We start from the raw sequence: 26,592 nt of genomic DNA, 5'->3' as shown, positions 1-26,592 counted from the left end.
GAGACTGGAAAAGACTCTGATTCTCAAGTTCTATTTGCTTTCTTGGCTCTTTCTTCCCGTGATAAGCTCATCAATGCTCTCTGTGGGTTGGCGTGGGGAACAGAGAGAAAAAACAAGAGGGTAACCTAAGTAGGTGGGTCTGGAAGCTGGGAAGGGCCACCATAGTCCTTGGTCCACATGGAGAGGACAACAGTACTGAGTTCAATAGGACTGTCTCTTTTTCCTAACAGTAATAAGTCTCGAAAATACTTAAATCCATAAAAATGCCTTCATAAGTCCTGCCTGAATGGGTTCAAAGTGGCAACACGCAACACAAAGCATGTAACATTTTCTTACTGGTCAAAGTCTAAATATGTAAAGTGAATTTACCTTATAGAATTTGATAATATCTTCCTTGGTAAGTGTCTTCAAATAGGCAACTTCTATATTATCTGAAAAAGAAATCAAACAAGAATTTATTAATATTTCCATTTTAAGCCAGAATACTACACTAAATGACAATATTCTTCACTCCAACACTCTTAAATATCCATCTTTTTGAGTGATCAATTGCTCCTGCAAGTAGTAAGGGAAAAAATTTCAAGTAAAAAGTAAGAGGATACAGTGGCTCTCTATGGGTGAGCTGTTGGTTCCTGGTCTAGTCACTTCAGGTTTTCTGAGCCTCAGTTTCTTCATCTGGAAATTGGGTATAAAAACCACCTAATTGACAATCACATAATACCAGCGTACAGGGCAAATGCTCAGTAATTGGTAGTTACTATTATCATTAACAATGAATCCAACTGCTAGAAAAATTACAGGTAAGGAAACGGAGGCCCCAAAAAGGCAACCTGGCCGAACTTTGGCTTGTCTCTGTCAGAATGAGAACACGACCCAACCCTTCTGACTTCGAGTGTAGCTGAAGTTAATCTCTGCTCTAAGGTAAAGGACCCTGAGAAGCAGGAGACTTTGGGGAGTACAGCTCTGACAAATCTGGGGAGATCCTTAAAGGCAGATGTTTGAACCCTGGTGCCTCTAGGACAGCACTTGTCTCAAGAGAGTTCAATACGCACATTTTCTGTTTAGAGCTATGAGAAATAGATGCCTACATATCTGCTCAGTCTCAGAGGCATACTGAATAAAAAATCAGATTTACTATTAGCGCACTGTGATGAGATACAGATAGATTCAGCTCTAGTTTTAGAAAGAGAGAGAGAAAAAAAAGTTCCTAATAGGAAACTGTTGTTACATTAAATATAAGTCCTTTAGAAGTACTACCACCTCGACCCAAACTGTCCTGAAACATCACCTATGAAATGAACACCATTTTGCAGAACGGCATCAACGCCCTCAAATGTTTCACTTCCATGCCATGAACGTGGGGGCCCTGATCATGCCTTACCTCTGTCAAAATTGTACTGCTGGGAGATGATCTCCCCCCAGTATTTAGCACACTCTGCAGATAGCTTCTTTGGTTTGTCTAGTCGACGGATTGCTAATGCTTGGATGTGTTTTTGGAAGGCCTCTTCTGTCATGTCCTCTATGGACTTTTCCATGGTAATTAAGAAAGCTTCCACTCTGCTTTCTAGGTAGTGAGGTGGCTTTTCTGACTGGATGATAAACCGCAAGCCCTGTATGCCGTTGGCTCGGCGTGGCCCGCTGAAGACGATGTAGCCTGAAACACAAACACCAGCCAGTCAGGACCACGGCATCTCAGACATGGGTCACTTTTAATCTTTCAAAAATTATCCCGTCAGAGCAAATACAATCTACTTTAGGGCTTTATATCAATCACCTCTGAAGAAACCAGCAATGAAAATGTCTTCAGTGCCTAAGGGCAGGGCAGACAAGCTCTCTGAAGAACAGCTGGAGGGCTGGAGGCCACAAGCCCCTATTCATTATCCACCATTCCCAAGCGCCTCACTGTCTGTCAGTTAATCCCCTTCAACCCATGTTAAAGTTATTCTCATCCCTATGAAATGCTGGACTCATTTCATCCCCTAGCCATTGACCTAGCTTGGTGTCCTTTCACATCCAAGTTCCTTATGTGAACTTGCCTTCACTATTGCATTTCTTGTTAGATAACCTACCCCTGGATTGACTTCACTCAGGCTGCAAATCTTTAGAGACCAAGTAACTGAAGGTCATTTCCCATTGTGAGCTCCTCTGCTACCTCCCGCCTGTATCTTTCCTAAACGCACCTGGGGCTTGCCTCCTCCGCTCTGCCCTGAACCACACCTCACTACCTTCAGCATCGCCTTTAGAGTGTGAACACTCTTAGTAGCATCTGCCACACTGTACTACAATTATTCCTCACAGGTCTGCCTTCCTGATGAGACTGAGTTTCATGAAGGGAAAGACCATCCAAAATTTACCCATTTTTGCAGTCCAGCATCTATCATGGTGGTAGTTTAAAAAAAGATTGTTACTTTAAGAGACTCATCCAAATCCTTTTTCATTGGTTATTCAAAGCACATTACTGGGGCTTGCTCTTTTTGATCAAATTGATCAAATTTTCCAGGATCTCCAGGGCTTTTAACAGTGCCTAAAACTGCCCGAAACATGTCCTCAAAAGACACTTACTGTGACTTCTATGTGCACCTTCTATGTGCTCCAGGCTTGGGATACAAAGATGAATAAAAAATACCTGACCTCTTAAGGAACCCAAGATTCAGTAAATCTAAGCTTCTCTGGATGGCTTGCTTCCCACCTTGTCACCCGCAACAGCCTGCCCTTCGCATCCTTTTCCCCCACCCAAAATGATCTTTATACAGACACGTATGTGAGGTAAACACACGTCATCTCCTTAAGAACTGCTCTACTGTCCGGGAGATAGTAACTGCTTATCTTCTAGAAGTGGAGCCCCCACAGGCATCATGACGGGGGGCTGTACATGTGGCGGATGTTCCTGAGGATAACAGCTGTTCCTCAAGGAGTGAGGTGTCCTGCTGTGCCCCGCTGCCCACTCACCCAGTTGCTCCTTGGTGCGCAGGGTGTTGAAGCAAGGCTCGGAGATGATCTGACAGAAGAGCTCCAGAAACATGTTCTCTGAGGTGCTCTGCATGTCGGTTTGGTAGTATATCTCAATGCCACAGTTATTGTGGACTTCATTCCTCTGCTGATACACAAACCATCCTCCTAGGAAGTTTCAATAAGAGAGTGACATGTTCAAAAACTTCTTTAGGGTTTAAACAAACTTACTGTTTTGTTTGTCTGTATGAAATTGTTCAGTTTGGTTGGTGTCTTTTGGCAGTTCCAAACTGCAATTAATTCATTAAGAATGTGAAACTCAACTTAACCAAGGGAATCCTAATACAGTGATCTGTACTTGGGAGGCCCTCATAAACATTCAATGACTTTAAAGGGCAAAACACTTGTAAAAGACCCACTTTATGACTAAGTAAATTTTAATGCTAATTGAGATCATAGTTAATGAAATCTACAATGCAGAGAACACACTAAATTAGAACTAGCTAGTATCTATAAAAAACTCAAAAGAAATACAACCTATGTTTTAATAACCATGCAAAACAATTTTTTAAACCACTAGTTGTGCCATTATCTACTTAGCATTCAATATTGTTTACCAATACCCATGCTGAAGGTCAACTCACAAATTTATACATATGTGTACAACGTGTAGAGATGCCCCAGTCTGATATCTCACTTTAGGGATAAAGAAACTGAGACCCTGAGAAGTGAGAAACTTATCCAAGGACATACAGTTGGATGATGGAGAGCTGAGATATGCTGATCAAGTCCTTCATCAAAGTTATAAACAGACGGCCATGCTTTATGATCTGATAACTATCTCATGAGCAGTAAATGTGACTAAGCAAATACAGTGTTTAGTAATTGCCTGATTACCACGTTCAATGGTTTCTGAATGGCAGTTCCTGATTCTTCCTCTCTGCCATGCTGTAGTAACTGAGGAAGAAGCTTAAGTTCAAAATGAGCCATAACCTGGTCTGTGATGACTGGCTATGCAGAATAGTAGCAGCACTGTGCTCAAGGTGTCTTGGAGCATTCAACAAAGAGATCATGAGGTAATGCTTTAGTAGCGACTCAAGCGAGCCAGACACAGACCCCAGCCCTTAGGAAATGCACAGCCTACCAAGGGAGACAGAGATGCACTTCAATGCCAGTGTGAGAGAGGTGCTGAGTAGCTTGAAGAAGGAAGGTTCAGAAAACTTGTGCCGGGAGGTCAGAAGAGGATGCAATTACTTTTAGAAACAAGTTTAAGGAAAAAAACCAATGCTTCTCATCACTGGTCTAATATACTTTCCACTATACAATTCTGAACAACATTGAAAATAATGCTTACTGAGTTCTATACCAAAAGAAACCACTGTTAATGCAAAAGTAACCCAACACTGAAAACTCCCATATATGATTATCAATTCTTTATGTCAATTCCTATGGGCTCCTAATTCTAATTTCCATTTTTTATAAATAAATTTTGTTACATGCTTCCCAGTCAATACTTCTCTAGTTTTGTGATTTTTTTTCCCACTTCTTCACTCCTCTATGCTCAATTACCAGACACTTCCAGTATCATTCAATTTCACCTCTTTGGCCCTCCGATAGATAATGTTCTTGCAGAATTATCTATCTTTAGTTATAAATTAGTAGAGAATCCCAGCAGATCGTTACCATAAAATTATATTTTATCATCCAAGTGACTTCAGCCCACCTGTAATCACACACAAAATTATGTCAAAGCAGTCCATTCCCAAAGACAGAACATTTCCACTTACTGTCCGGAAGCTGAACTTCTCTGTACCGAACGAGCTGACTTGGAAGAAGTGGTTTCGTATGAGCGTGTTCAATAAGGGTGTCTTCAACCATCTGCATGATTCCTAACGCAGCCTAGAAAGGCAGGTCATGGCACATTACAAAACCACAAATGTATCTTGATTAGACAGCTGCCCATGCAATATGAAAACAACATATGTGTGAAATAAACTAACCAACTTTATCAAAGTGGATTTTTAAAACCTTAAGTACATTTGATCCTGCTCAAATAGATAAAAACTGAACTTGCTGATATGCAACAGAGTCAGTAAGGTGGTAGTGAGGAGAAAGAGAGACTCAGACAATCATCGGCACCAATCTCGATGTTGGAGCCGTATCGCTGATGGAAAGTTGGTGTCAAGGGAATGGCCCTCACCACAGATATTTGGGGTTACAGCAGAGTAAAAAAGAGGTAAGCATGAGGCTTTATTCTGAATAAAACTGACACAGGGAAGAATCCTTTCTCAGCCACATAACAGCACCTGACCTTGGCATATTGTTCTGGAAGACAGTGGGGTGGCAGAGAGTATGGGCTCTTGAGACAGACTACCACGGGAATTCTAAATTCCGTTTAGCTTTCCATGTGCGAAACACCTGGAATGTACTATTTACTTTAATCCTTGTACACAATATACTGATAAAGAAACTGAGCATAGAGAGATTAAGATGCTTTCAGAAGATTACATAACTTGTAACTGGCTGAGTCAGGATTTGAATCCGGGCTGATTCCACACTACGTGCTCTTATCCACTATACAGTCCTGCTGTTTTAGAGGAGGGACCATTATTCCCATTTCCTCCAGGGACCATACAGGGCAGACAGCAACAGAGAAGGCAGCCGTGAAAGTGGTCCAGTCAACCAGGACCATTCAACTCTTTGTATACCCTCCCCTACCTTCCTGCAGAGGGCAGAGAAGGCCGAGTCAACACTCATGTGGATACAGCCACACTGCGGTGGTTAGTCAGTAGTCTTAAAACAAATAGGGTAAAACTTCTGTTGCAATGCTCTATAAAAGACTGCTAACACCTCAATCACCCACCTGCTTTGTTATATTTCCATGGAGAAGGGCTTCAATATGCAGCCGTGACAGGAGCTGAGGTATGAAGGCCTTAAGGCGAGGAAGGGTGACATCTGCAAGCAGGGGTGAGAAATTGTAAGCTCTATCTACGAGGTCTTAAAAAAAAAAACAACTCTGAGATGACTTGAGACTTACAGAAGAGCTGCAAAAATAGCACAGGGAGTTCCTATATCCCCTCACCCAGTTTTCTCTAACGTTAACACTTTTCACTACCATAGGATGCTGATCAAATCGAAGAAGTTAACACTGGGACAATACTATCAACTAAAAAATCTACTTTATCTGGATTTCAGTTTTTCCACTAGTAACCCTTTTGAACTAGTGGTGTTGGAGAAGACTCTTGAGAGTCCCTTGGACTGCAAGGACATCCAACCAGTCCAACCTAAAGGAGATCAGTCCTGGGTGTTCATTGGAAGGACTGATACTGAAGCTGAAACTCCAGTACTCTGGCCACCTGATGCGAAGAGTAGACTCAATGGAAAAGACCCTGATGCTGGGAAAGATTGAGGGCAGGAGGAGAAGGGGACGACAGAGGATGAGATGGTTAGATGGCATCACCGACTCAATGGACATGAGTTTGGGTAAACTCCGGGAGTTGGCGATGGACAGGGAGGCCTGGCATGCTGTGGTTCATGGGGTCGCAAAGAGTCGGATACGACTGAGTGACTGAACTGAACCCTTTTCTGTTCGAGGATTTAATCCACGATCCTACCTTGCATTTAGCTGTCATGAGTCCTTAGTTTTCTCCCATCCTTAACAGTGCCTTGGTCTCTCTTTGTCTTTCACAACCTTAAGATTTTTTTGAGCAGTACTGCTCGTTTTACAGAAGGCCCTTTATTGGGGCTTTAATAACTCAATTATTAAATTGGATTTATGTACTCCTGGGAAGAACACCCGAGAGGTAATGTGTCTTTCTCACATCGGGGGCACGTGATGCTGACATGCTGTAATACAGATGATGAAAACACTGATCACCTCGTTATGATGTTGTGTGCCAGCTGTCTGTCCTGTATGTCCTATAAGTCCTGAACCTGTAAGTCTTTTGGTTGTAATTAAGTAACTAATGTCTACTTTTCAAGCAACTAGGAGAAGCCACCAGGGAAGCCACCCTACCAATGCCTACTTTTCCCATTATAATTTAAATACTTATTTTGGAGGAAATACTTTGAGACTATACAAATATCTTGTCCTTACTTAACTTTTATCCACTAATTTGGTGTTAGAAGGCATCACCGACACAATGGACATGAGTTTGGGTAAACTCCGGGAGCTGGCGATGGACAGGGAGGCCTGGTGTGCTGCAGTTCATGGAGTCACAAAGAGTCGGACACGACTGAGCGACTGGACTGGACTGAACTTCAGTAAAGAAGAGTTGTCCTTTTTCCGTTAGGACACTATGCTAATTAATGCTTAAATGGATGCTAACGCTAGTGATTAAACTTTAAAGACAGACATAGGAAGGGAATTAACAAGTGCTTACTATGTATGTATGCATTTTATAGATGTTATAAACTGTAAATTACATGCAATTATTCCCATTTTAAAGGTGAGAAAACTGGAATTCCTTGGTAGTTCAGTAGTTAGGATTGCATACTCTCATTGCCAAGGGCCCAGGTTCAATCCCTGCTCAGGCCACAAGCTGCACAGTGGCCAAGTGGGGGAAAAAGGTGAAGATACTAAACTTAAGAGAATTTAAATTTCTTGTCCAAAGTCATTAAGCTAGTAAGCTGCAAAGCTGCATTTGCATCCTGGCCTAATTCCAAAGTCCGTATGTGCTCCCCTCCACTGCACTGCCCTAGAAGGCTCTTTCGCCGGACCCCCTCGGCACCCAGTCTCTGTGCCTCTACAAAAAATAACCTGCTTACATTTATGCTTTGCCACTAGACTGGAGTGCCTTGATCCAAGAAACCCCACCTAACTGATCATTTTTAAATCTCTGGCACCTGCAGTCTGGTACCTGGTGCCGAGCAGGCAGTCAGTAAATGCTGTTTTAGTTAATGAACTTTATAATCTATATGCCTACCCTGTGCCTGAGGCAACCAATAAAATAATGATCTTCAATACTTTGCTCTTGACTTGTCACTGAAGACATCAAAGGCACAGTGATACATAATAAGTAAGGATTTGTCATAAAAGATTATTAAAAATTCAACAGTATTCTTTTTTCTTACTACTGAGCATGTAGGAAGGAAGATTAATTGGTAGCGCAATGCTGAGAAGTGGAAAAGATAAAACAACAATAAAGGATGATATCAGTCTACATTCTTTCCAGTAAAACCCTGAAAGTAATTTCATTCCACTGAACAGACATTCATTAGACACACACTGAGGGCATAATATAAATACTAAATAAAAAGAACAAACAGAAGGCATAATTCACTGCCCTTGAGGAATCTAGGACTTTCAGGCAAAACCTCTGAAAATTAGATTTAAGATTTTAGGAAAAGAGCAACAAAAGATGATTCTTTAGGCTAATTTACACAGTTTCCATTTTTTAACCAAACTGAATAGATCTACAGATGCTGAAGTATTCTTTCTATGGGATAAGGCTTTTAAGCTCAGCCCTTTTTTCCTTTTCTGAAAACTTCAATATTAACAAGGTAAATTCTTGGGTCAAAACACTGTCATTTGCAGAAATCTATGAACAGTAATAACTAACTGTTGTGGGTCCATGTTGAAAAGAGCAAATGTGGTTAAACTGCCAGAATACAAAAACAACTTCAAAGGCTACCACTGTTTTTGTTAAAAAAAAAGAAAAAGAAAAGAAAGTATACACAGTTGGCTTCTTTAATGGAACTATGTTATTAGAAAGCATAAATAGTAGGTAATAGGATAAATCAAAATGATTTTAGAAAACAATGAAGAAAGCATCAAGCTATAAGCACAAAGAGTCTCACCATCCAAGGCTTCTTTTAACTCATCTTTAGTCCAGGCCACTTCCGTCATCAGCAAGCGGAGGTAGTACATGGCGTGCTGGTGAGGCTGTTCAGCTCGGAAATTGTTAAGAGATCGCATATACTAGTGAAGGAAGACAGGGGTCTGTTAATTTTATCCCATCCTTTTAAAATCATTTCCAAAGAGCAGCTATAATCAAACTTCAATTTGCATAAATTGTGTGCTACTGGGATGTGGGATATTGTCTTCTTCCTCCTTTTTGAAGTTACGTGATCAGACAAATTCCCCTCTGATCCTTAAGAAACATGCTTTTCCTTTGTCTAGCCTGCTCCCTTACCCTTAGCACCTGACATGTACTTCCTCCACATGTACAGCCTTCACTGTGGGACCTCATTCATCCCTCAGAAGGTATCCCCAGTTTTCAGGGCCTCCATCTCTTGGCAACCTTTAATTCTTCACTACAAGGTCATCCCCAAAGCCTAATCAAGAAACATGGCTATGTGTGTGTATATACATATACTACTGAATCTTCATTTGAAAATTGATGATAATTTCTCTGGGAGTACAATGAAAGTCACAGTTTGGCTTTTAAAGCAGCTATACATCCCATATATCCACTACTGGGCCAGCCATGAGTTGAATTTAAGTGGAAGATACATCAAGCCTAACTAGTCTGCCCTAATGGGACAAAGCTATCATGTCAGGCTGAAGTCCCAGCCTGTAGAATCAAGTTTCTTCTTCAGTGGAGGCTGAAATCTTAAAATCTTCAAGGAGTCCCTGAAAGCCACGAGATCTACCTCAATTTCCCTTCTGAAAGAAAGTGCTGTCCTAGCTCTTAGGCCCTACAGAGAAGGGGGCCGGGAGTTCCCTAGACTCTCCCAGGCTTTCTTTCTGGGAAAAATACAGGATCTAGCAAAGACAGGATGAAATGACTGATACAGAGTTATGAATGCTTCTTTTCCTCCTCACTTCTTTCTCAAAAATGTTCATAACATGGCAATATTACTGATGAATTAAAAAAATAAAAATAAGTTCAGAAAACTTACTGCCTCTTTGATAATTTCAAATCTTTTTTCATCAATCTCAAAGGTAGCCATTTTCTCAATGATCTTCTTTAGCAAAATTGGCTGCTTGTCATTGTAACCTTTCACCGAGAGCTACAGAAAGAGTTCAGGATATTAGAAGTCTAAAAATACCATGAAACAACTTAAATTTGACTTTTAAACATTTAGGAAATCCCCAAACCAGGTGTACCAAAATTAAAATAAAACAAATTTAATGAATTTCCTTTCTCATAAATATAGTTTAACATTTAGGAAGATAACATTAACCATCTTTATTTACTAAGACCCAAAAGCGTATTTTTGCTTTTCCTAAACAATAACAAGAAAACTTACCTGGTGCCAAACTATGGCAGCACACACTATATCATCAAAATTCAAGTTCTCATTAAATCACATTAATTATAGAAAGTATTTTAAGTTTAATGTTCTAAAAGAATTTCTAAGGAATGGCAGGCTTAGGGTTTTTATAGGTGTGTTAAGAAGGTAAACATCATAGGGGAATGTTATCTAGCAAACTATTGGATATGCCCCCAAAGTGTTTATATTTAAATATTTTTAAAAATCATCTTTTAAGAAATCAGGCAGTCCCAATTTTGTATTATGTGGCATTTTGCCACTTTTCCTGTTCTGAGCTGCCCAATAAAGATCCATATGTCATACCACTTGCTGGTTTAATGAGTTCTGCTGATGTACCAAAAGCCAGTGGCAAAACAGATGTGAAGTAAGGATACTCTGTATGTACCACCTGGATCTTGCCTGAGGACAATTTAATAGTCCCTGGAACCATAACATTTTGAAAAGTAGGGAAAGCCCATTTCCTACTGTTATGTTGCCTCACGGTGGCACCCACAGCCGCAGAGAACACGCTGCAACTGGAATACCTCTGGAAGTCTCTACCTGATGAAAACGGACAGGCAAGAACCTCAGCAAGAGTGACGGTCACTGACCATGGAGAGCACATCATGCACTGTGGGCACCGGACTGACAACCAGCAGGAAGCCCGTTTTGTCACAAATTAACTGAATGGTAATGTGCTACTAAGAGTCAACAGTAAAAAATAAGCCATAGATTATTACTTTCCTATTTGAATTTTACTTTGTTCCCTGGGCTCCAAATTTCCCGGGTCTCTGAGAATGGTTAAGTTACATACATTCTTAAACAGAAACTACCAGAAAAATTACTTGTGTGAAGAAAAAAAAGTCACTGCAAATAAAATTTTAAAAATCTAAGACCTTTTGTATAGAATTAGAGCACACAGCACATGCGCTCATTTTAGTTTTTATGGAAACATACATTTTCAAGAGAAGTGAAGATGCATGTGTGCCAGAGGAAGAGTGTTAATTTGGAAGTGAGGTGTAGGTTTGGAAACCTAAGAGAAATGATTTCAACAGAAAGGATCTAGTTATTTCTTGTGATGCATTTAATTATCCATATTTTAAAACACATTTAAAAGCAGTTAATGCTACAAAATAAATTAAATAAAAACGTCAGATGTGTTTGAACACAGGAACTTACTACTACTGTCAACAGAAAAAAACCAACAACAAAGAAGCTTATAAGTAAAACTGGGCACCACAACAGCAACCACAGGTATCTTTCACTTACAGATGCTAATATATTCAAATACATGGGAAGGCCAACATGCTTTCAGGATTAACATGTTAAATGTTTCAAGCAGAAGAACATGCAAACACATGTAGCACACATACATGTTCACAAAATGCACTGAACTCGACTACATCGTTTGTTAGTGGAACTAATACTAACTTGAGTTCTCCAATCATTATAAAGGTGCAAGGAAAAAACCATCAATCTTCTTGGTTTAAAATGCAGAAGTTAATAGTTTTCCCAAGCTCAACATAATGCTTAAACGGGGTGACGCCTTTTCTTTGGTTTTCATTTTACTTACAAGTATTGCATTCATTCCTGATGCAATGCCATAGCTCAAACCTGAGAGGCGTGCTGCATATGTATACTCTTTTAAATCATCCTTCAATAACCTGATAAACAGGTATGTCATGTTGCAATGGAGAGGATCAGCATAAATGTAGCGACTAACAAAAAGAAAAACAAAAGAAATGCTTTGATACCTCAAGCAGTGGCATGGTAATGAAGAAACATGACCGAAGAGTATGAATATGCAGCCTCGTGATTGGAATCTCTAGGGAAATAGCATAAGCCAGCCTTCTGTCTTACAATGGCAGGAGGACTTCATTCCCTACCGTCAAAGACCAAGACTTCAGATACAGGATGGGTGAGATCTAAACCTAAGTCAGGGTCCGATTTTGTTTTGAGGAGAAAAATATGATGATCTGATGAAAGATGTTTAAAAAAAAAAAAAATCAAGGAAAATTTGCATAATATGAATGGTATATTGCTGAATACTTAAGAGCTAACTTAAAAATTAAATGATAAGAAAATATGATTAGCCACAAAGATTTTTTTAAAAGAAATTAAACTCATACCCTCAATCAAAAATGCTTCCATCAAATCAATATAAAAAATGTTGATGAGTGGAAGGCTCTAAGACGTGGGTACTTACATACATCCCATAGATGGTATTTTGGAGGTCATAGCTCAAGCCTGCTAGCTCTGCTGCATATGCATACTCGTTGAGTGAGTCTTTGAGGAGCTCAAGGTACAAATAGGCCATGTTACAGTGCAAGGGGTCCACATAAGCAAATGGGCTGGAAGAGAATGTTGACAGTAAAAAGCTGATTTATTACTTCCCAGTGTGATAGGGCCTCTCGAGATGGATCAAGGAACTGAACACTGGTTAAAGTAACTTCCTGAAGATACGCTTTGAATTCTTGAATCTGTCTCTTCTCATGAGTAAAAACAACAACAACAACAAGATGTCTAACAAAGAAGCCTGAAATATGCCATGTGTACCGGTAGTAGTGAAGAGGGAAAAGGAACTATTACCCCAGATGGCGTGGTAGCACCGACAAGTCAGAAACACTGGGCAGGTGGGGAGTAGGAACAGGACAAAATGCATGTCCACGTTTAGGCTGGTAGGGAAAGGCATGGCCGACAGAGCTGGCTGACACAGCATCTGCACGTCCTCTTTCTTCCTCTGAGCAAGCCATACATACCCATGGCGGACAGAAGGATGGGACTGAGAACTTTGCACTGATTACATAAACTTCAAAGAGACAAACTGAGACTTGAAAGAGAAAAATTGACACTTGTGAAAATGTTAGCGTATCTGAGTTTCCACCTAAACCAGCAGACTAGAACACTGTCAGTAAAGGCATAGATAATATCCATCATATAATTGCAGCCAGAACCAGGAAAAAAATATTAACATAGGAAATTTTTCTAAACATAAAACAGGGAAATTTTTAAGTGAGAAACATCAACAAGAGAGAGGAAACAATTACAGAGTGCAAGACTGCAGAGATCACCTAATTTTAAACCTTCATTTCTCAAATAAGAAAGATCATTTTCCTCATGTCACCTGGGCTGGTAGCAGGAGAGATAGGATTCGGATTTAAGTCAAATGACCTATTCATTTGACTCTGTGACACTGCTTACATTTATGACCAGCAAGTAAAAGATTCTTTCATTCAACAAACATGTACTACATTCTTACTACAATATTACACACTCCTCTAGGTACTGGGAATAAAGAAGGAACAAGTCAGGCAGAGGAGGCAAATAACACATTTAAATATGATGCATCAGGTGGTGATGGTGTTATGGAGAAAAATTATGCAGGGTAAGAGGAAAAGGAGTGATAGGTAGGACAGGAAGGCTACTAATTTCTATAAAATTGCTAATCAAGGCCTCTTTGATAAGGTGACATCTGTGCCTGAGAAGCAAAGGAGCAAGCTCTGGGGATATCTCAATGGAGAACTTTCCAGTCTGAGGAAACAGCCAGTGCAAAGGACCTGAGGCAGCCTCTTGGCTTAGTTTGTCTGGCAGCAAATTATAAGTTTCATTTTATCCATAGCACTGTAAATATAACCAATGCACTGAGAGCAAAGCAACAATTTTATCAAAAGCTGATAACGAAGTAAAAACAGGGGTAAAATGCTTAGCCCAGAGAAATTAATATCAAAGAGACAATCATAAAGCTATACAAACATTCTCCACCTGGCGAATCTAAATAGTACCCTGTCATTTCATTTTTTAAGTGTTTATTATACACAATGACAGATCTCCTTCTTTAGGTAAATAGCAGTTCAGAAACCTTACTGGCACAGCTCACAAAAGCAAAAGCACCAAAACAAGAGAGGATCCTCAAGAGGGCTTGTCCCTGTAGCCACCCTTAGGTGGAAGTGAAAAGCCAGACAAAGCCAGATCTGGGAGTTCAAAGCCATAGGGCTAAAGCTCAGAACACAATTCCAAGAAGTGTTATGAAACACCAGTCTTGCTGGTGAACTGGAGAGAGTACTAAACGAACTTTTAAAAGAGAACATGATTCAAGTGGAATGCTTAAATCCTGATTCACTTGTTAATTTAAAACATATTATTTTGTAACCAGATGTTATGTGCTTAAATATGGATCACAGAGTTTTAAAAACTATATGTACACATGATACTTTTATCCTACTTCTGAAAAGATTAAAAGGATATATACAAACAGAAAATTTCTATAAGAATGTACAAGAAACTTAACAGTGTTTATCTCTAGAGGGACCAAGACAGATTGGTGGGAAGCAGATATTTTTAATTCTGAGAGCTATGCTGGAAGTTTAGAGAATGCGAAAATGTCAAATGGTCTCTCAAAAGATATTCTGAAGCCAAACCACAGAAGCCAAATGGCAAAGTGTGGCAAGCTGCTTAGAGTGTTAAAAAATATCACTTTTAACTATTAAAAACTAAAACCAGCTTTGTAATATTTTCTGCCAATAGTAAGCCATAATCAGAAAGTCCAGGTTTAAAAAAAAGCAACAATCTCTGTGCAGCTCTAGATAATCTATGAATCTCATGCTATAAATAAATAATGTTGCTATCTCTACAATCTCAACATACTTGTTGGTGAACTATTAACATTCTACTTAGAGATTCTTTTTCCCTCTTCTGAAACATTTAAAACACATCTCAGCTTTAATTTCATGCCAAGCAAATCAAACAAAAATTAATGAAAAAGTTGATCATCATAGTGAACATTATTAGATAATGATAGGGTTTTTAAATCAATCAATCAATCAATAAACAGACCACTGAGTTTTAGAAATATAAAATTACGGAGTACAGACTCAGAGTTAAAATCTGAATTGAATGATAACATTATCACACAAATAAAGAAGACAGGGTTGAACTAAAGATTTATACTGAGGAATCACTGCAACCGTAGCATTATTCATAAATTTTACTAAACATCTCCTACCAAGTCAGAAATAGAGAACACAATATCTAAGGACTCCAGAGAATTAAAGGACTGGAAGGGACTCAAGATCATTTAATAACTACTCTTTTTCTGGGCAAGCTCTAGGAATACAAAACCAAAACCATAACAAAAGACCACCCTGGATTATTTAATCTTTTTTCAGTGAACTTCTGGTGAATCTACAGCCTTCCCAGATCAAAATCCTCAAGGTTAGGAAGATCCTCCTAATAGCTAACATAAATCATTTCAGTTGAAGAGTGTACTCCTCAAAGGAAAGGAAGAATCAACAACCTTGGCTCCTAAAATACCATTTAACAGAAGATGCAGCCTTTCCTGGTCTACGCTAAATAATTCTAAGTCCTTTTATTTCCAGACATAGGTACTTAAGGAAGCAAAGAAAACTTTTAGAAATGTTAGGAAGCTTTGTAGCTAGATTCATTTTACATACCTGAAAAATTCAAAGTTCAGACAGGCCTTGGGCAAGAAAAACTTATCATCTTGCTTGAACCAGAGTTTGCTCATAGCTGTATCCTGTGATGGAAACACAATATATTTAGGGAAATATAGGCACATTTGACAAAGATCTTCAATCAAATCTCTCTTCAAGAGGAGGAGGACAGAGGCAACAGCTGAGTTTTGTTCTGGAGAGGCTACCGTCCCATGGCTCTGAAGCACTCTCCAAGAGACAGCAGATGGGAAGCTGGAGAGATGACTGGTAACTCTAGCAGCCGAGAGAAATTACCCTCTTATCTCACCCTGGGTCAAAGAGATGGGGACCCAGCGGAGGAAGAGACAGACAGGAGAAACCAGCACCAACTATCCTGTCCCTATCTTTCTTGACGCTAGGAGGCAGATGCAGGAGTCCTTGGGAGGTAGGTATGAGGCAGCCAGCCTCCAAGGTGGGCCACGTGGATCCCAGCCTGCAGGAATTCAGACCCTTTTGTGGCCCTCTCTCCTGCACTAGACCAGGGCTGGTCTCTGTCTGACCAAGAGAATATGGCAGATGTGATGGTATGACACTTCTGAGATTAGATTATAAAAGACTCTGCGGCTTCCATCTCGATCACTCATTTGCCCTCTTGGATCTCACATTTTAGGGGAAGCCAACTGCTGTGTCAAGCAGCTCTATGGAGAAGCCCATGCAGTGAAGAACTAAGATCTTCCCCAAACCACACAACTGAACTTGGAAGAGACTTCTCCAGCCCTAGTTGGGCCTCCAGTCGACCAAAGCTCCATCCAACAGCTTGACTGTCTCTCTCATGGAGACCCTGAGCCAGAACTACCCAACACAGCTACTTCCAGATTCCTGTCCCTTGGAAGCTGCATGAGAAAAAATAAATGTTTGTGGTTTTAAGCTGCTGAATGTTAGAGTAATTTGTTACACAGCAATGGATAACTAATACAGGCAAGGATGAATAAATAAGCCACTCCCTCGACTCTCTACTCACTCATTCATACCAAATTATATAAAGTCTTAGAGTTCACTTGAAACTACCTTGAAACTCTGAGAAGAGACATAAATGGTTTAGTGTTCTCCTTACTTTATGCTAGGATGGCCTATTTAAAACACACAAAAAATTAGGAAAAGTAAATAAGCTTTCTCTTTGAATAACCCAACCTTTAACTCATTAAAATGTAATTGTTAAAAGAAAAGTGACTATCTCACTAATAATCTAGTCACTTGAGATAAATCTCATAGTCCTAAACACTAACTCTTGTCTCAATGACTTAACGTTAGGTCTTTTGAAGGGATAGAAAGATGTTTGTCTATGGAAGTAAGTTTATAAAGAGTTAGTTTTAAAGTTTAGAAAAGAGGATGTGCCGTAATAATTTGATCCCTTTTCCCACACAGTCTACCCAAGGTGTGAGATAATGACATGACAAGAACACCTGGAGAAAGAAAACTCCCTTCTCAATCATTCATCCCACGGACTTACAACTCCACTAACTTCATACAGCCGCTCTTTCACAATGAGAACTGTCTGTAAGGGCAGGAAATCCAACAGCTTCCCCTGGATACGCTCTCTTCCAGGCTTTAGAGATTCTTTCTTATCTTTAACTTTCATGATGCAGCATAAGTCTACTTCCTTACTGGGTCTTCAGTGAACACGGGAAAAAGGCTCTCCTCACTGAGTTATATCTTTCAACAGACAAATTAGTCCAGACTTACTACTTTATTTTCTGCAAAGCAAACAATTCCCTAGAGTCTCTGCTATACAGCAGTTTTGTTTGTTTTGACATTTCTAGCCTTTTAATTTTTTTTTTAGTTATTATCTCTGCAACTCTTCTGTTATCTCTGGGATGGGAGCCCCCTAAATCAATATAGTACCAAATGCAAGAAACCATCTCTCTAGTCCCCTCCAAGTAATAGGTCTGTCCCCTAACTTTAATATCACTGATTCTAACATATTACCTTAATAAGAGAAGGGTATGGCGTTGCTTCTTTTTCTAACGATAAAATTTCAAAATTTGTAGGAATAAATTCATTCTTCGTTGGAAGTTTAAATTTCCCATTCAGATCAGCATTTTGCCATTTCTGGATGAAGAGTGAAAAAAAAAAAGTGATCAGAATCTGATTTAAGGGTTTAAAACACTCACTTTGCTTAATATCCAGGCAAACAATAAGGGAATAAATGTCAACATTCTCTGCCACCCTATATAGAGGCTACTTCCAAAATCTAGCAATGACTTTTCATGAAACTTGAGTTGGAATCTCTGGAACTAATCAAGGTTTTACACTTATCTATCTATCTCTGTCTTTCTTCTTTATACCTCTCTAAAATGATCAGCCAACATGAAGGAACAATCGGAGACTACGGAACGCAGAGCCTAACGTATGAAGATCACATCTGCTCCAGCTCATTAGAGAATTGGAGGATAACCTGCACAGAGACATACTTCCACAACTGCCAGACAACAGGTGGTTAGTCTAAGAGTTACTTTCAGCTATACTAAGTTACTTGCATGTATGGCTTGAAAACTAGGTTAAAGAGGGTTTCTTTCATTTCACTTCTGAAGCCTGGCCAACTCCTCTCCCAGATGACCATGTGAATTTCCAAGTGGACCAGTATTTCAAGCCTAGGGTTAATGACAAAGTTGAGATTTAAGTCAGCTTAACTGTAGAATAGGACTGACCCAACCTGCAGGCTGGGTCTGTTCCATGGGCTACTTCCAAAAGCTAAGTGAGACTGATCAGGCCACAACTTATGAATTCTGACTTGTAAGACTTTTTATTATTAAAAAAAAAAAGCAACCAACTGCTAGTGCTTCTGGGTTCAGTAATCTGGTCTCCAGCTGATGTCACATAGCTGTGCAGCTCTTGCAGTTCTATTTTGGTTCCTGCATCTGTATCTTTTGGCACTGGGATGGTGGGGAAGTTGACCACATTATTTATTAGTAGCAACTTAGGTCTCCAGAATGGCTGAATCATAGGGAATGGTAAGCACTCAGCAAGTAATTTCACCGCTGAGCTTCCAGATCAATTTGTTCTAATTTCCATTTGGGGCACGTTTGTCATGGTCAGAATTTGGTGAACAGGGGTTTTCTCTTGTTTTGGGGTTAGTTCACACCCAGCACTAACCCATGGGAGATCAGCTACCCTCACAGCTTAGTAAGATGCACATTTGCACTCATTTCCTCCTGTGCTGTGACTATGTCAGAGAAGTATCAGTAACAACTTTGTTTCTTATTCTTTTTTCTATTTTGTCATTACCCCACTACCTTTAAGAAATGGCTATTGTTAAAGTTTAACCAGTATTTAGTTAGAGCAAGGCTTTCTGATGTCTTCCCATGAATAAAGGACACAATCTCAAAGCTACATAGCCAATGAAAACCAAAAAAGAAAAAGTACTAGACAAGCAGATAAGACTCACAAACAAAATCCTGACTCCTGATGCGTAACACCAGCAACATACTATTTACTACACATACCTGTTTTGAAACAAACTGTGATGATCCTATGTTGATGAAAAGAGCAATACAATATGAGGCATAAAATACAGCCCCTCCTAAGGTGAAGACAGCATGAATCCCAGAAACTGCTCCCCACGTGTGTTCAGAGCAAGGTCATGAGCTCTCAGAAACCCGTGCACCTGTCCTTCAGGTTCCCTGCTTCCACCTCTTGCTGCCTGTCTTGGTGCCTGTGCCTCCCTGTGGACTTTGAGCTCCAATGATCTTTGACTGCACGAGGCTGAGGTCTGTCTGACAGCCCTGCTGGTCTGACAGACATGTGAGGAGATGGCTATAGTGTCATTCCTTCACGCAAATCCTATGCTCCAGCTCTCTACCTCCCTGTTTACTCCTCTTGGGAGGGTACAGACAGTGCTGGGCCACGACTCTCCACACTCTGGGCCGGCAGTTGGTTGATCCAGGGAGCTCATGTTCTTGTGTGTCCCTCACACATGGGGCTTCTTCACAGACGGGCTAGCCCTACCTTAATGACTTCGTCTGGTATAGCTTCTTGTTTGTACTGGGTTCCGTACCACTCTTCTGTGCGATCAGTTTTTCCTTCAAAAGATTTGGAAACTATTGCAACCCTAGAAAGAGATGGGAAAAAAAATCTATAAATTCATGTTGTATATATAAATTTATAGAAACTGACTCATGAAAATATGAATAAATGTCCAAGAATGTGTTGGGCTTCTAAGACCAAGTAAGTTCTATGAGGCTTAGGTGAAATGGCTATGTATGTACAGCAGTCTCTGATCACAGTCTCTGTTACCCTTTGATTACAGCCCATCATTTTGGGTGTGAAAAACTGCTTGCAAAGAGGATTCTTGTTATGAATGCTATTGACTAGAATCTTAAAAGAAGAGTAGCTAGGGAAAAAAAAAAACAAACACGGAACAAAGGTCAGTTGAAAAACAGTCTTTGAAAAAGTACAACAAAGTACTCCTTCCTAGGAACAGCTCAGGCCCCCAAGGTTACAAAAATGGCTAAGAAAACTTGTTGGCTCATTCAGAGAACCAAAATAACTAAAAACATTCTTTCATTGTAACTTGCTAATTTGTACTCTTTTTTTTTTTTTAATTTTATTCCAGACACTACCATCAATTAACCGTATGTATTATATTCACACTGGCCTTTCTGCTGCCAGGGGAGACGGGGACAGGACCAAGAAAAATATTTCTTTCTCTGATGGGCTAGTAGGAACTTCACAGAAGAGAAATGAGAAAGGGAAAAAAACAGTTTAGGGAGGGAAGGCAGAGGTAAAATGTCAGAAGATCATAAGCAAAGGAGCCGAAGCAGCTCTGTACCAGTGGGGCGCCTGTCCTAGGGAAGGTTGCTGCCTGTTAATTATCAAAGTTAGAATCATTTCACTCTGACTAGCTAGTTCAACGCCAGACTGGGAGCGATCCTTTTGAATCGTGTCAACAGAGTGCTAGGCCAGTAGCTCGGAAGGCTCGCCATGTAGTCAGCCCTGCTGCTGGTTTCACTTCTTTATGTCCCACTTCAGTTCAGACAACTAGGTTCACATCTATTCTCGCTTGTTCTCACTTATCCTCCCGGAGGTTAGGTTCCAGTCTCTGAATGTCAGTCTCACAGCTCAAAGTCCACTCCTTTCAATCAAAACTCCCCTCTTCTGAACACCCATTCATTTTCAGAATCCTAATCTCTGTGTTCCAAACATCTGCCCATCACTGGATTGCCTCCACTCCAGTGCCTGACCGTCAGAACCACCGTCTATTTCTTCTTCATTCTAGATAGAATAGTCCACCTGGCTAGTTGGACTTGGCCTTCTCACTTGCTTCAGGGTAAATATTACAAGCAATCTGACTCACCTATCTGTGAGAACGACTGACTTAATCTTCTAGTTTACGGTATTCCTGATCTGGTCTAGCTGCCACTGACCACTATCTATTCTAGAAAACATGCTAAATAAGAATACGTTCCACAGAAACACAGAAGAATCCAAGGGTCTAACAGAGGAAAGAGTTCGCATATTGTATCCATGTTGGCAATTTGAGAATCCCTTATGAGGGGTACATGCAGTATATACAGCTCACATGGCCACATGAAGAGTACGTGATGTTTCTTAAGGACATTCACTCAATACATGACAGAGCCAGCTAGGACTCAGTCACAGAAACTGCTTCCACTCCTGTTGATTTCTCAAAGAATGAATGGATTAATTCTTAGGGAGACACCTAAACAAATGTGTTAGGAAGTAGAATTACATGGTAGAGAGGTGGTATTCCCATCTTCTCTTCCATGAGATGCTTGATTTTGAAAAAGTTTATTACACAGATGGCTCTGATTTCCCTGAATGACAGCCCCATGTATCAGAATAATGAACAAGGGATTGATTACAACTTATGAAGACTGGAGCATTCATTCAGCAGTGGACTTGCCTTCTGGAACAAGGAAACTTGAAACTCAGTTCTGAGTGAGAAAGTGAAAAAACTCAGGGAAAGCTGCCACATGTTCTGGAGGATGACTATATGACACAGAAAGAAGCAGACAATGTAGGTTGAAGAGGAAGTTAGAAAAGGGGGAGAAGGGCAATTTACTAGGTACAATCCTGAGGGATTTGCATCCTTAGATACCAAAGTAAAGTGTATGGGTAACAGGTGAAATGTTACCATGAAGCTCCTCAAACTACGTAAATACCAAGTAGTGGCCTAACAAAAAGGGAGACCAAGAGTTAGCATATCATTGAGGAATTAAAAACTGAAATAAAATGACAGAGTATGTATGTATTTTCAAACAGATTATGAAGGGGAAATAACAGAAGAGACAGATTAGACACGTCAAACATACAGACATCTACAAATCAGAGTGTGGAAGCACAAGAGGACCTCAATTAGGAGAAAAAAGGCACAATAACTGAGGTACCCCACAGAGAGCTACAGCATGTTTAACTGCAGAGAACTGAGAAAAACTGGCATGGACCCTGCAGCACCTTAGACTATCTGCTGGAAACCTAATCATGCTCATTAAAAAAAAAACCTAGTCTCGATGAGTTTTTTCCTAAATGTGGGGGTGGGGCCAATGCTCTTCTTTAATTCCATCTACAAAGAATTGGCTGCTGATACTAACAGAGGAGGGCATGGCAACCCACTCCAGTATTCTTGCCTGGAGAATCCCATGGACGGAGGAGCTTGGTGGGCTACAGTCCACGGGTCGCAAAGAGTCGGACACAACTGAGCGACTTCATTTTCACTTTCACAGTACTAACAGAGGAGGGCATGGCAGTCCACTCCGTATTCTTGCCTGGAGAATCCCCATGGACAGAGGAGCTTGATGGGCTACAGTCCATGGAGGCGCAAAGAGTTGGACACAACTTAGCAACTAAGCACAGCACAGCACACGGTACTGATAGGATCCTTGGAAATATGAGAGAAAATGATCCTTTAGTTTCATACTGAAACTCACAATACTAAGAAAAAGAAACAGTGGGTGAGAATGAATGCTGACTGCTGAGTTCAAGTCAGCCACTTAGAAGCGTTCAGAGGAAAGAATAGCTGCCACTGCTGATGAGACCCATTCAGAAATAATCTTGACATTATTAATCTGTAGACATTAAAAGGCAATATCATTCCCAAAGGACGAATTCTCATGACACCTTTGCAAATAATCCCTGAGACAGAAAAGAGGGAAGACGGCAGATAATGAGAAGAGGCTTCACAGGTAACTGTGACGAATTTAAAAAAGAATTAGTAGGAACTGCATAGACCTGACCATCGGAAACAAATCCTGGTTGATACCATGACTCTCTTTCAGATCTTGCCAAAATCACAGTTAGGATCTAAATTAGGCAAGTCTCCAGGCTTCAGTTTCATCACTTTTTAAAAGGGATTCAACTAGATAAATTCTATCCTCTTACTAGTAGAAATCTATAATATCACAATATTAAATCATATTTTTTAAAGATACACAACAGAGGAAGAAAAAAGGCACAAAAATCAGTGATTTATTTGTCTTTATGACAGTACTATAATCATCTTAAGTACTATGGTGTTAGAGTAAGCTTTCAGATCTGGCAGTTTTAGCCCTCCAACTGTTCTTTTCCTGTGTAGAAGTGTTCCAAGTACTCTAGGTCCTTTGTAGATCCACATGAATTCTGGAATCAGCTTACCAATAGCTTAAGCAAAAAAGCCTGCTAGGACTTCGATCGTGATTACATTGAGTCTGTGAATCAAACTGGAGAGGATGGATATTTTAACAAAATCAAGTCTCCTAATCTATGAACAAGGTCTTTAATATCTCTTGGCACTGTTTTATAGTTTTTTGTGTAGAGATCTTGTTCACCTTTGATTAAATTCATTTCTGAATGTTTTATGCTTTTGTTACTATTGTAAATACTTAAAAAAATTTTTTAATGTTTTATTTTGATATAGTTACGTATTTCTATAGTTAGGAAGCTGCAAAAAATAGTACAGGGAGGTCCTGTATCCTCTTTACCCAGTTTCCCTCAATGGTTACATTTTACCTATTATAACATCTAAACCAGGAAATTGTTGTTGGTACAATGTGTGTGTATAGTTTTATGTAATTTTACCAAATGTACCAATTTTGTATAACCACCAATAATATTTCTTTTAATTTAATCTCTCTACTGTTTGTTGCTATGTCTGAAAAAGTTCAAACAATGGTAACTAGGAAAATGACTGATAGAAGAGTTCTGTCAGAAGATTTTTTCAAAAAGTTCTATCGGATTGTTGATTTTATTCATAAAATGACTGCTCCAAAAAACATATTTACTCAATCACCAAGTTCCCAGAATTCTGGAAATATGTTGTCAAAAGGGGAGAAAAATAAATGCAAAATATGTGCCAATCAAACGTATACCTTTTATTCTTGACTTTTAGAAAATATAGATGAAATTCAATTTTAAGGCAGAAATATCATGTGGTAGCTCATAAGCTCTTTAGGGCTGATCCTCCCCTAACAGAAATATTTCTTAGCCTAAAAGCTCCTCCAATTTTTGATTTCCTGATTAACCACTGGCCAGTCAGAAGCATTGAGACTATAATCCTTACTTCCACTTAAAAAAACAGAGAGTATCCTCACTTGCTTATAAAACAAGATAAATGAGCTGACACTTGGGAGTTAAGAGTTAGGATGAAGCCACATTAAGACAATCTATTATTATATCTTATTCATAACGAAATTATGATTATGTTGTTTTTTTTTTTTTAAAAAAGCATCTTCATGTTTTCAAGATACTGACTCAAAATAATCAAGATTGGAAGAAGGATGAGTGAAGAAGTGTGGGTAAAGATCAAAAAGGCTAGCCATGTACTGATTGCTGAAGTTTGGTTGATTGCTGAAATTGGTTCATTATACTGATTCTCTCTACTTTTGTAATCATGCTTGATAAAAAGTTTAAAAGCATTTTATTCACAATTTCAAATTTTCAGATTCCAACTATCACTGAAAATGTAGTATGTAACAGTAAAATCTATAGAGTGACTCACCGGACATTTTCTGGTCTGAGTTTATCGAGAACCATCTCTATTAAATCTGGTCTAAATTCTTCCAGTAAATATTCAGCTGTGAGCACTTCTTCTAGGGGATAATACTTTTTAAAAGGAAAATAAATATAAAAGTAAAATGTGCAAGACTATGATACAGTTTAACTTATTAAAGCAAACAGATCTTTAACACATAAAGTCCTCTATTTTACACCCCCCTCTTCCCTCCAATTAAATTTTATTTCATTGTAAAGATTTCTGAATCTTTTCTCTTTCTTACCACACTTTAAGCAATTTCATATTGTGGGATAATTTTACAGTTAATCCCCAAATACATTCACATTACAGAGAACAAAAGTACATTTTTTCAGGGAACAAGTAATACCTCTAGCTAAAAACTGAGTGTCGATTTTAAAAAATTTGGTGATTAAACGCTGACATCTACAGGATTCTTAATATAAAGTATATATATTTTAATAGAATTTCTTCTTTAACTTGTATGAATGAAATCAGGCAAGCATTTAGAAAGTTGTTATGGAGGAAAAATGGCTCATATTTTCAGTTACTAAAGAAAAATAATGTGGAAGAGGCTTTTTAGTAAGGGCAACTTACTGAGACAGACTGATTCATTCATTCAACAAGTATGTAATGAACACCCTACTCTGTGCCAGGCACTGTTCTAGGTGCTGCTGCGGGTACAATGGTAGGTAAGACAGATGCCATCTCTGTTCTCTAAAGAGCTCATGTTCTAACTGGGAGGAAAGTGAACTGAAAGTGACGTCGCTCAGTCTTGTCCGACTCTTTGCGACCCCATGGACTGCAGCCTACCAGACTCCTCTGTCTATGGGATTTTCCAGGCAAGAATACTGGAGCGGGTTGCCATTTCCTTCTCCAGGAGATCTTCCCAATCCAGGGATTGAACCCAGGTTTCCCGCATTGTAGGCAGACACTTTACTGTCTGAGCTACCAGGGAAGTCCTCTAACTGGGAGGGAGGCAGACAATAAACAAACAAATACTGTCATTATACTAATAAGATGCTACAAAGAAAATTTAAAAGGGGCAGGGTCATGATTGAGAGGTCAGGGAAGGTGTCTCTAAAGGAGAGACATCCAAGTGGAGACCCAAACGAGAAGAACCTAGCCCTGCAAAGACTGTAAGTGTTCCAGACAGAAAAAAACAGCAAATGACAGGGCCCTGAGAGGGAAGAAAAAACTAAATGCTTAAAGATTAGACAAACAGCCAGGAAAGCTAGAGTGGAACGAGAATGAGATGGGTAGGAGGGGGAGTGATACGGAATTCGGTCAGAGAGAGGCTGGAGTCAGATGACGTAACGGGTCAGGTAAAAATTTAGATCTATTTCAACTCTGATGGGAAACCACTGAAAGGCTTGACACAGAGGAGTGAAATAATCTGGTTTGGGTTTTCAAAAGATCATTGAGGCAGGGAGAAAACACTAAAGCTAGGGAGACGGCAAGCACAGAACTCAGGTAAGAGTCTATGATGGTAACCCAGGTAAGAAATAAAGGTAGCTCATATTAGGGTGACAGCAATGAGAAAAAGAGAAAAGTGGGTGATTTATAGCTTTCACATAAGTAGCATTTGACACACAGTAGAACTGAAAAATATTTAAAGCCAGTAAGCATGATGTCTATGTAATGAAAATATTACAGATGATGATTTTCAGGATGATGAAAATTACGATTTTAAATATGTCTTCACATCAGAGTTTACTAGTTGCTACAAAGTCTAAAGTTTTACACTGTAGCTTCACTTTTTATGATTTGTATAGTACTGAAAGTAACATATACAGGATCACTGAAACACTCTATGTGCCAAAGTATAGAATAAAATAACATTAAACTTACATGTAATATTCCTGCAATCTTAGAGGTATAACCCCGTGGTCTCTCTTTATCTTTAAACCTAAAAGCAACAGCATTCAAGTCCTAAAATGAAAAGTTAATCCAATTAGACATAAGTTACCTGTTATTTAAAAATACTTTTTTCCTTGGTGGTGGGGGTTGGTT

The 26,592-nt window shown here is 39.5% G+C and overlaps 1 protein-coding gene across 2 annotated transcripts in view; it reads right to left on the bottom strand.

Annotated features, from left to right (window-relative positions):
- The window catches only part of IDE (insulin degrading enzyme), a 100,179-nt gene that overhangs the window by 10,110 nt on the left and 63,477 nt on the right, over window positions 1–26,592 (bottom strand). Inside the window, exons 10-22 of one of the 2 annotated variants that reach the window (XM_018041406.1) lie at window positions 26,431–26,511; window positions 24,568–24,671; window positions 19,581–19,683; window positions 17,562–17,684; window positions 15,597–15,679; window positions 12,353–12,497; window positions 9,793–9,903; window positions 8,749–8,869; window positions 5,813–5,904; window positions 4,737–4,848; window positions 2,950–3,117; window positions 1,382–1,654; window positions 370–431 (exon numbers count right to left, since the gene is read on the bottom strand). In XM_018041406.1, the coding sequence (XP_017896895.1) occupies window positions 370–431; window positions 1,382–1,654; window positions 2,950–3,117; window positions 4,737–4,848; window positions 5,813–5,904; window positions 8,749–8,869; window positions 9,793–9,903; window positions 12,353–12,497; window positions 15,597–15,679; window positions 17,562–17,684; window positions 19,581–19,683; window positions 24,568–24,671; window positions 26,431–26,511 (1,578 nt within the window). Of the gene's footprint in view, window positions 1–369; window positions 432–1,381; window positions 1,655–2,949; window positions 3,118–4,736; window positions 4,849–5,812; window positions 5,905–8,748; window positions 8,870–9,792; window positions 9,904–11,719; window positions 11,865–12,352; window positions 12,498–15,596; window positions 15,680–17,561; window positions 17,685–19,580; window positions 19,684–24,567; window positions 24,672–26,430; window positions 26,512–26,592 lie in introns of both variants that reach the window. The other variant, XM_018041407.1, reaches the window with a different exon arrangement.

This window comes from Capra hircus, chromosome 26, assembly GCF_001704415.2.
Source record: "Capra hircus breed San Clemente chromosome 26, ASM170441v1, whole genome shotgun sequence".
NCBI classification, from domain to species: Eukaryota; Metazoa; Chordata; class Mammalia; order Artiodactyla; family Bovidae; genus Capra; species Capra hircus.
The sequence above is the reverse complement of the archived record's forward strand: the minus strand, read 5'-3'. Positions and strand labels throughout refer to the sequence as shown.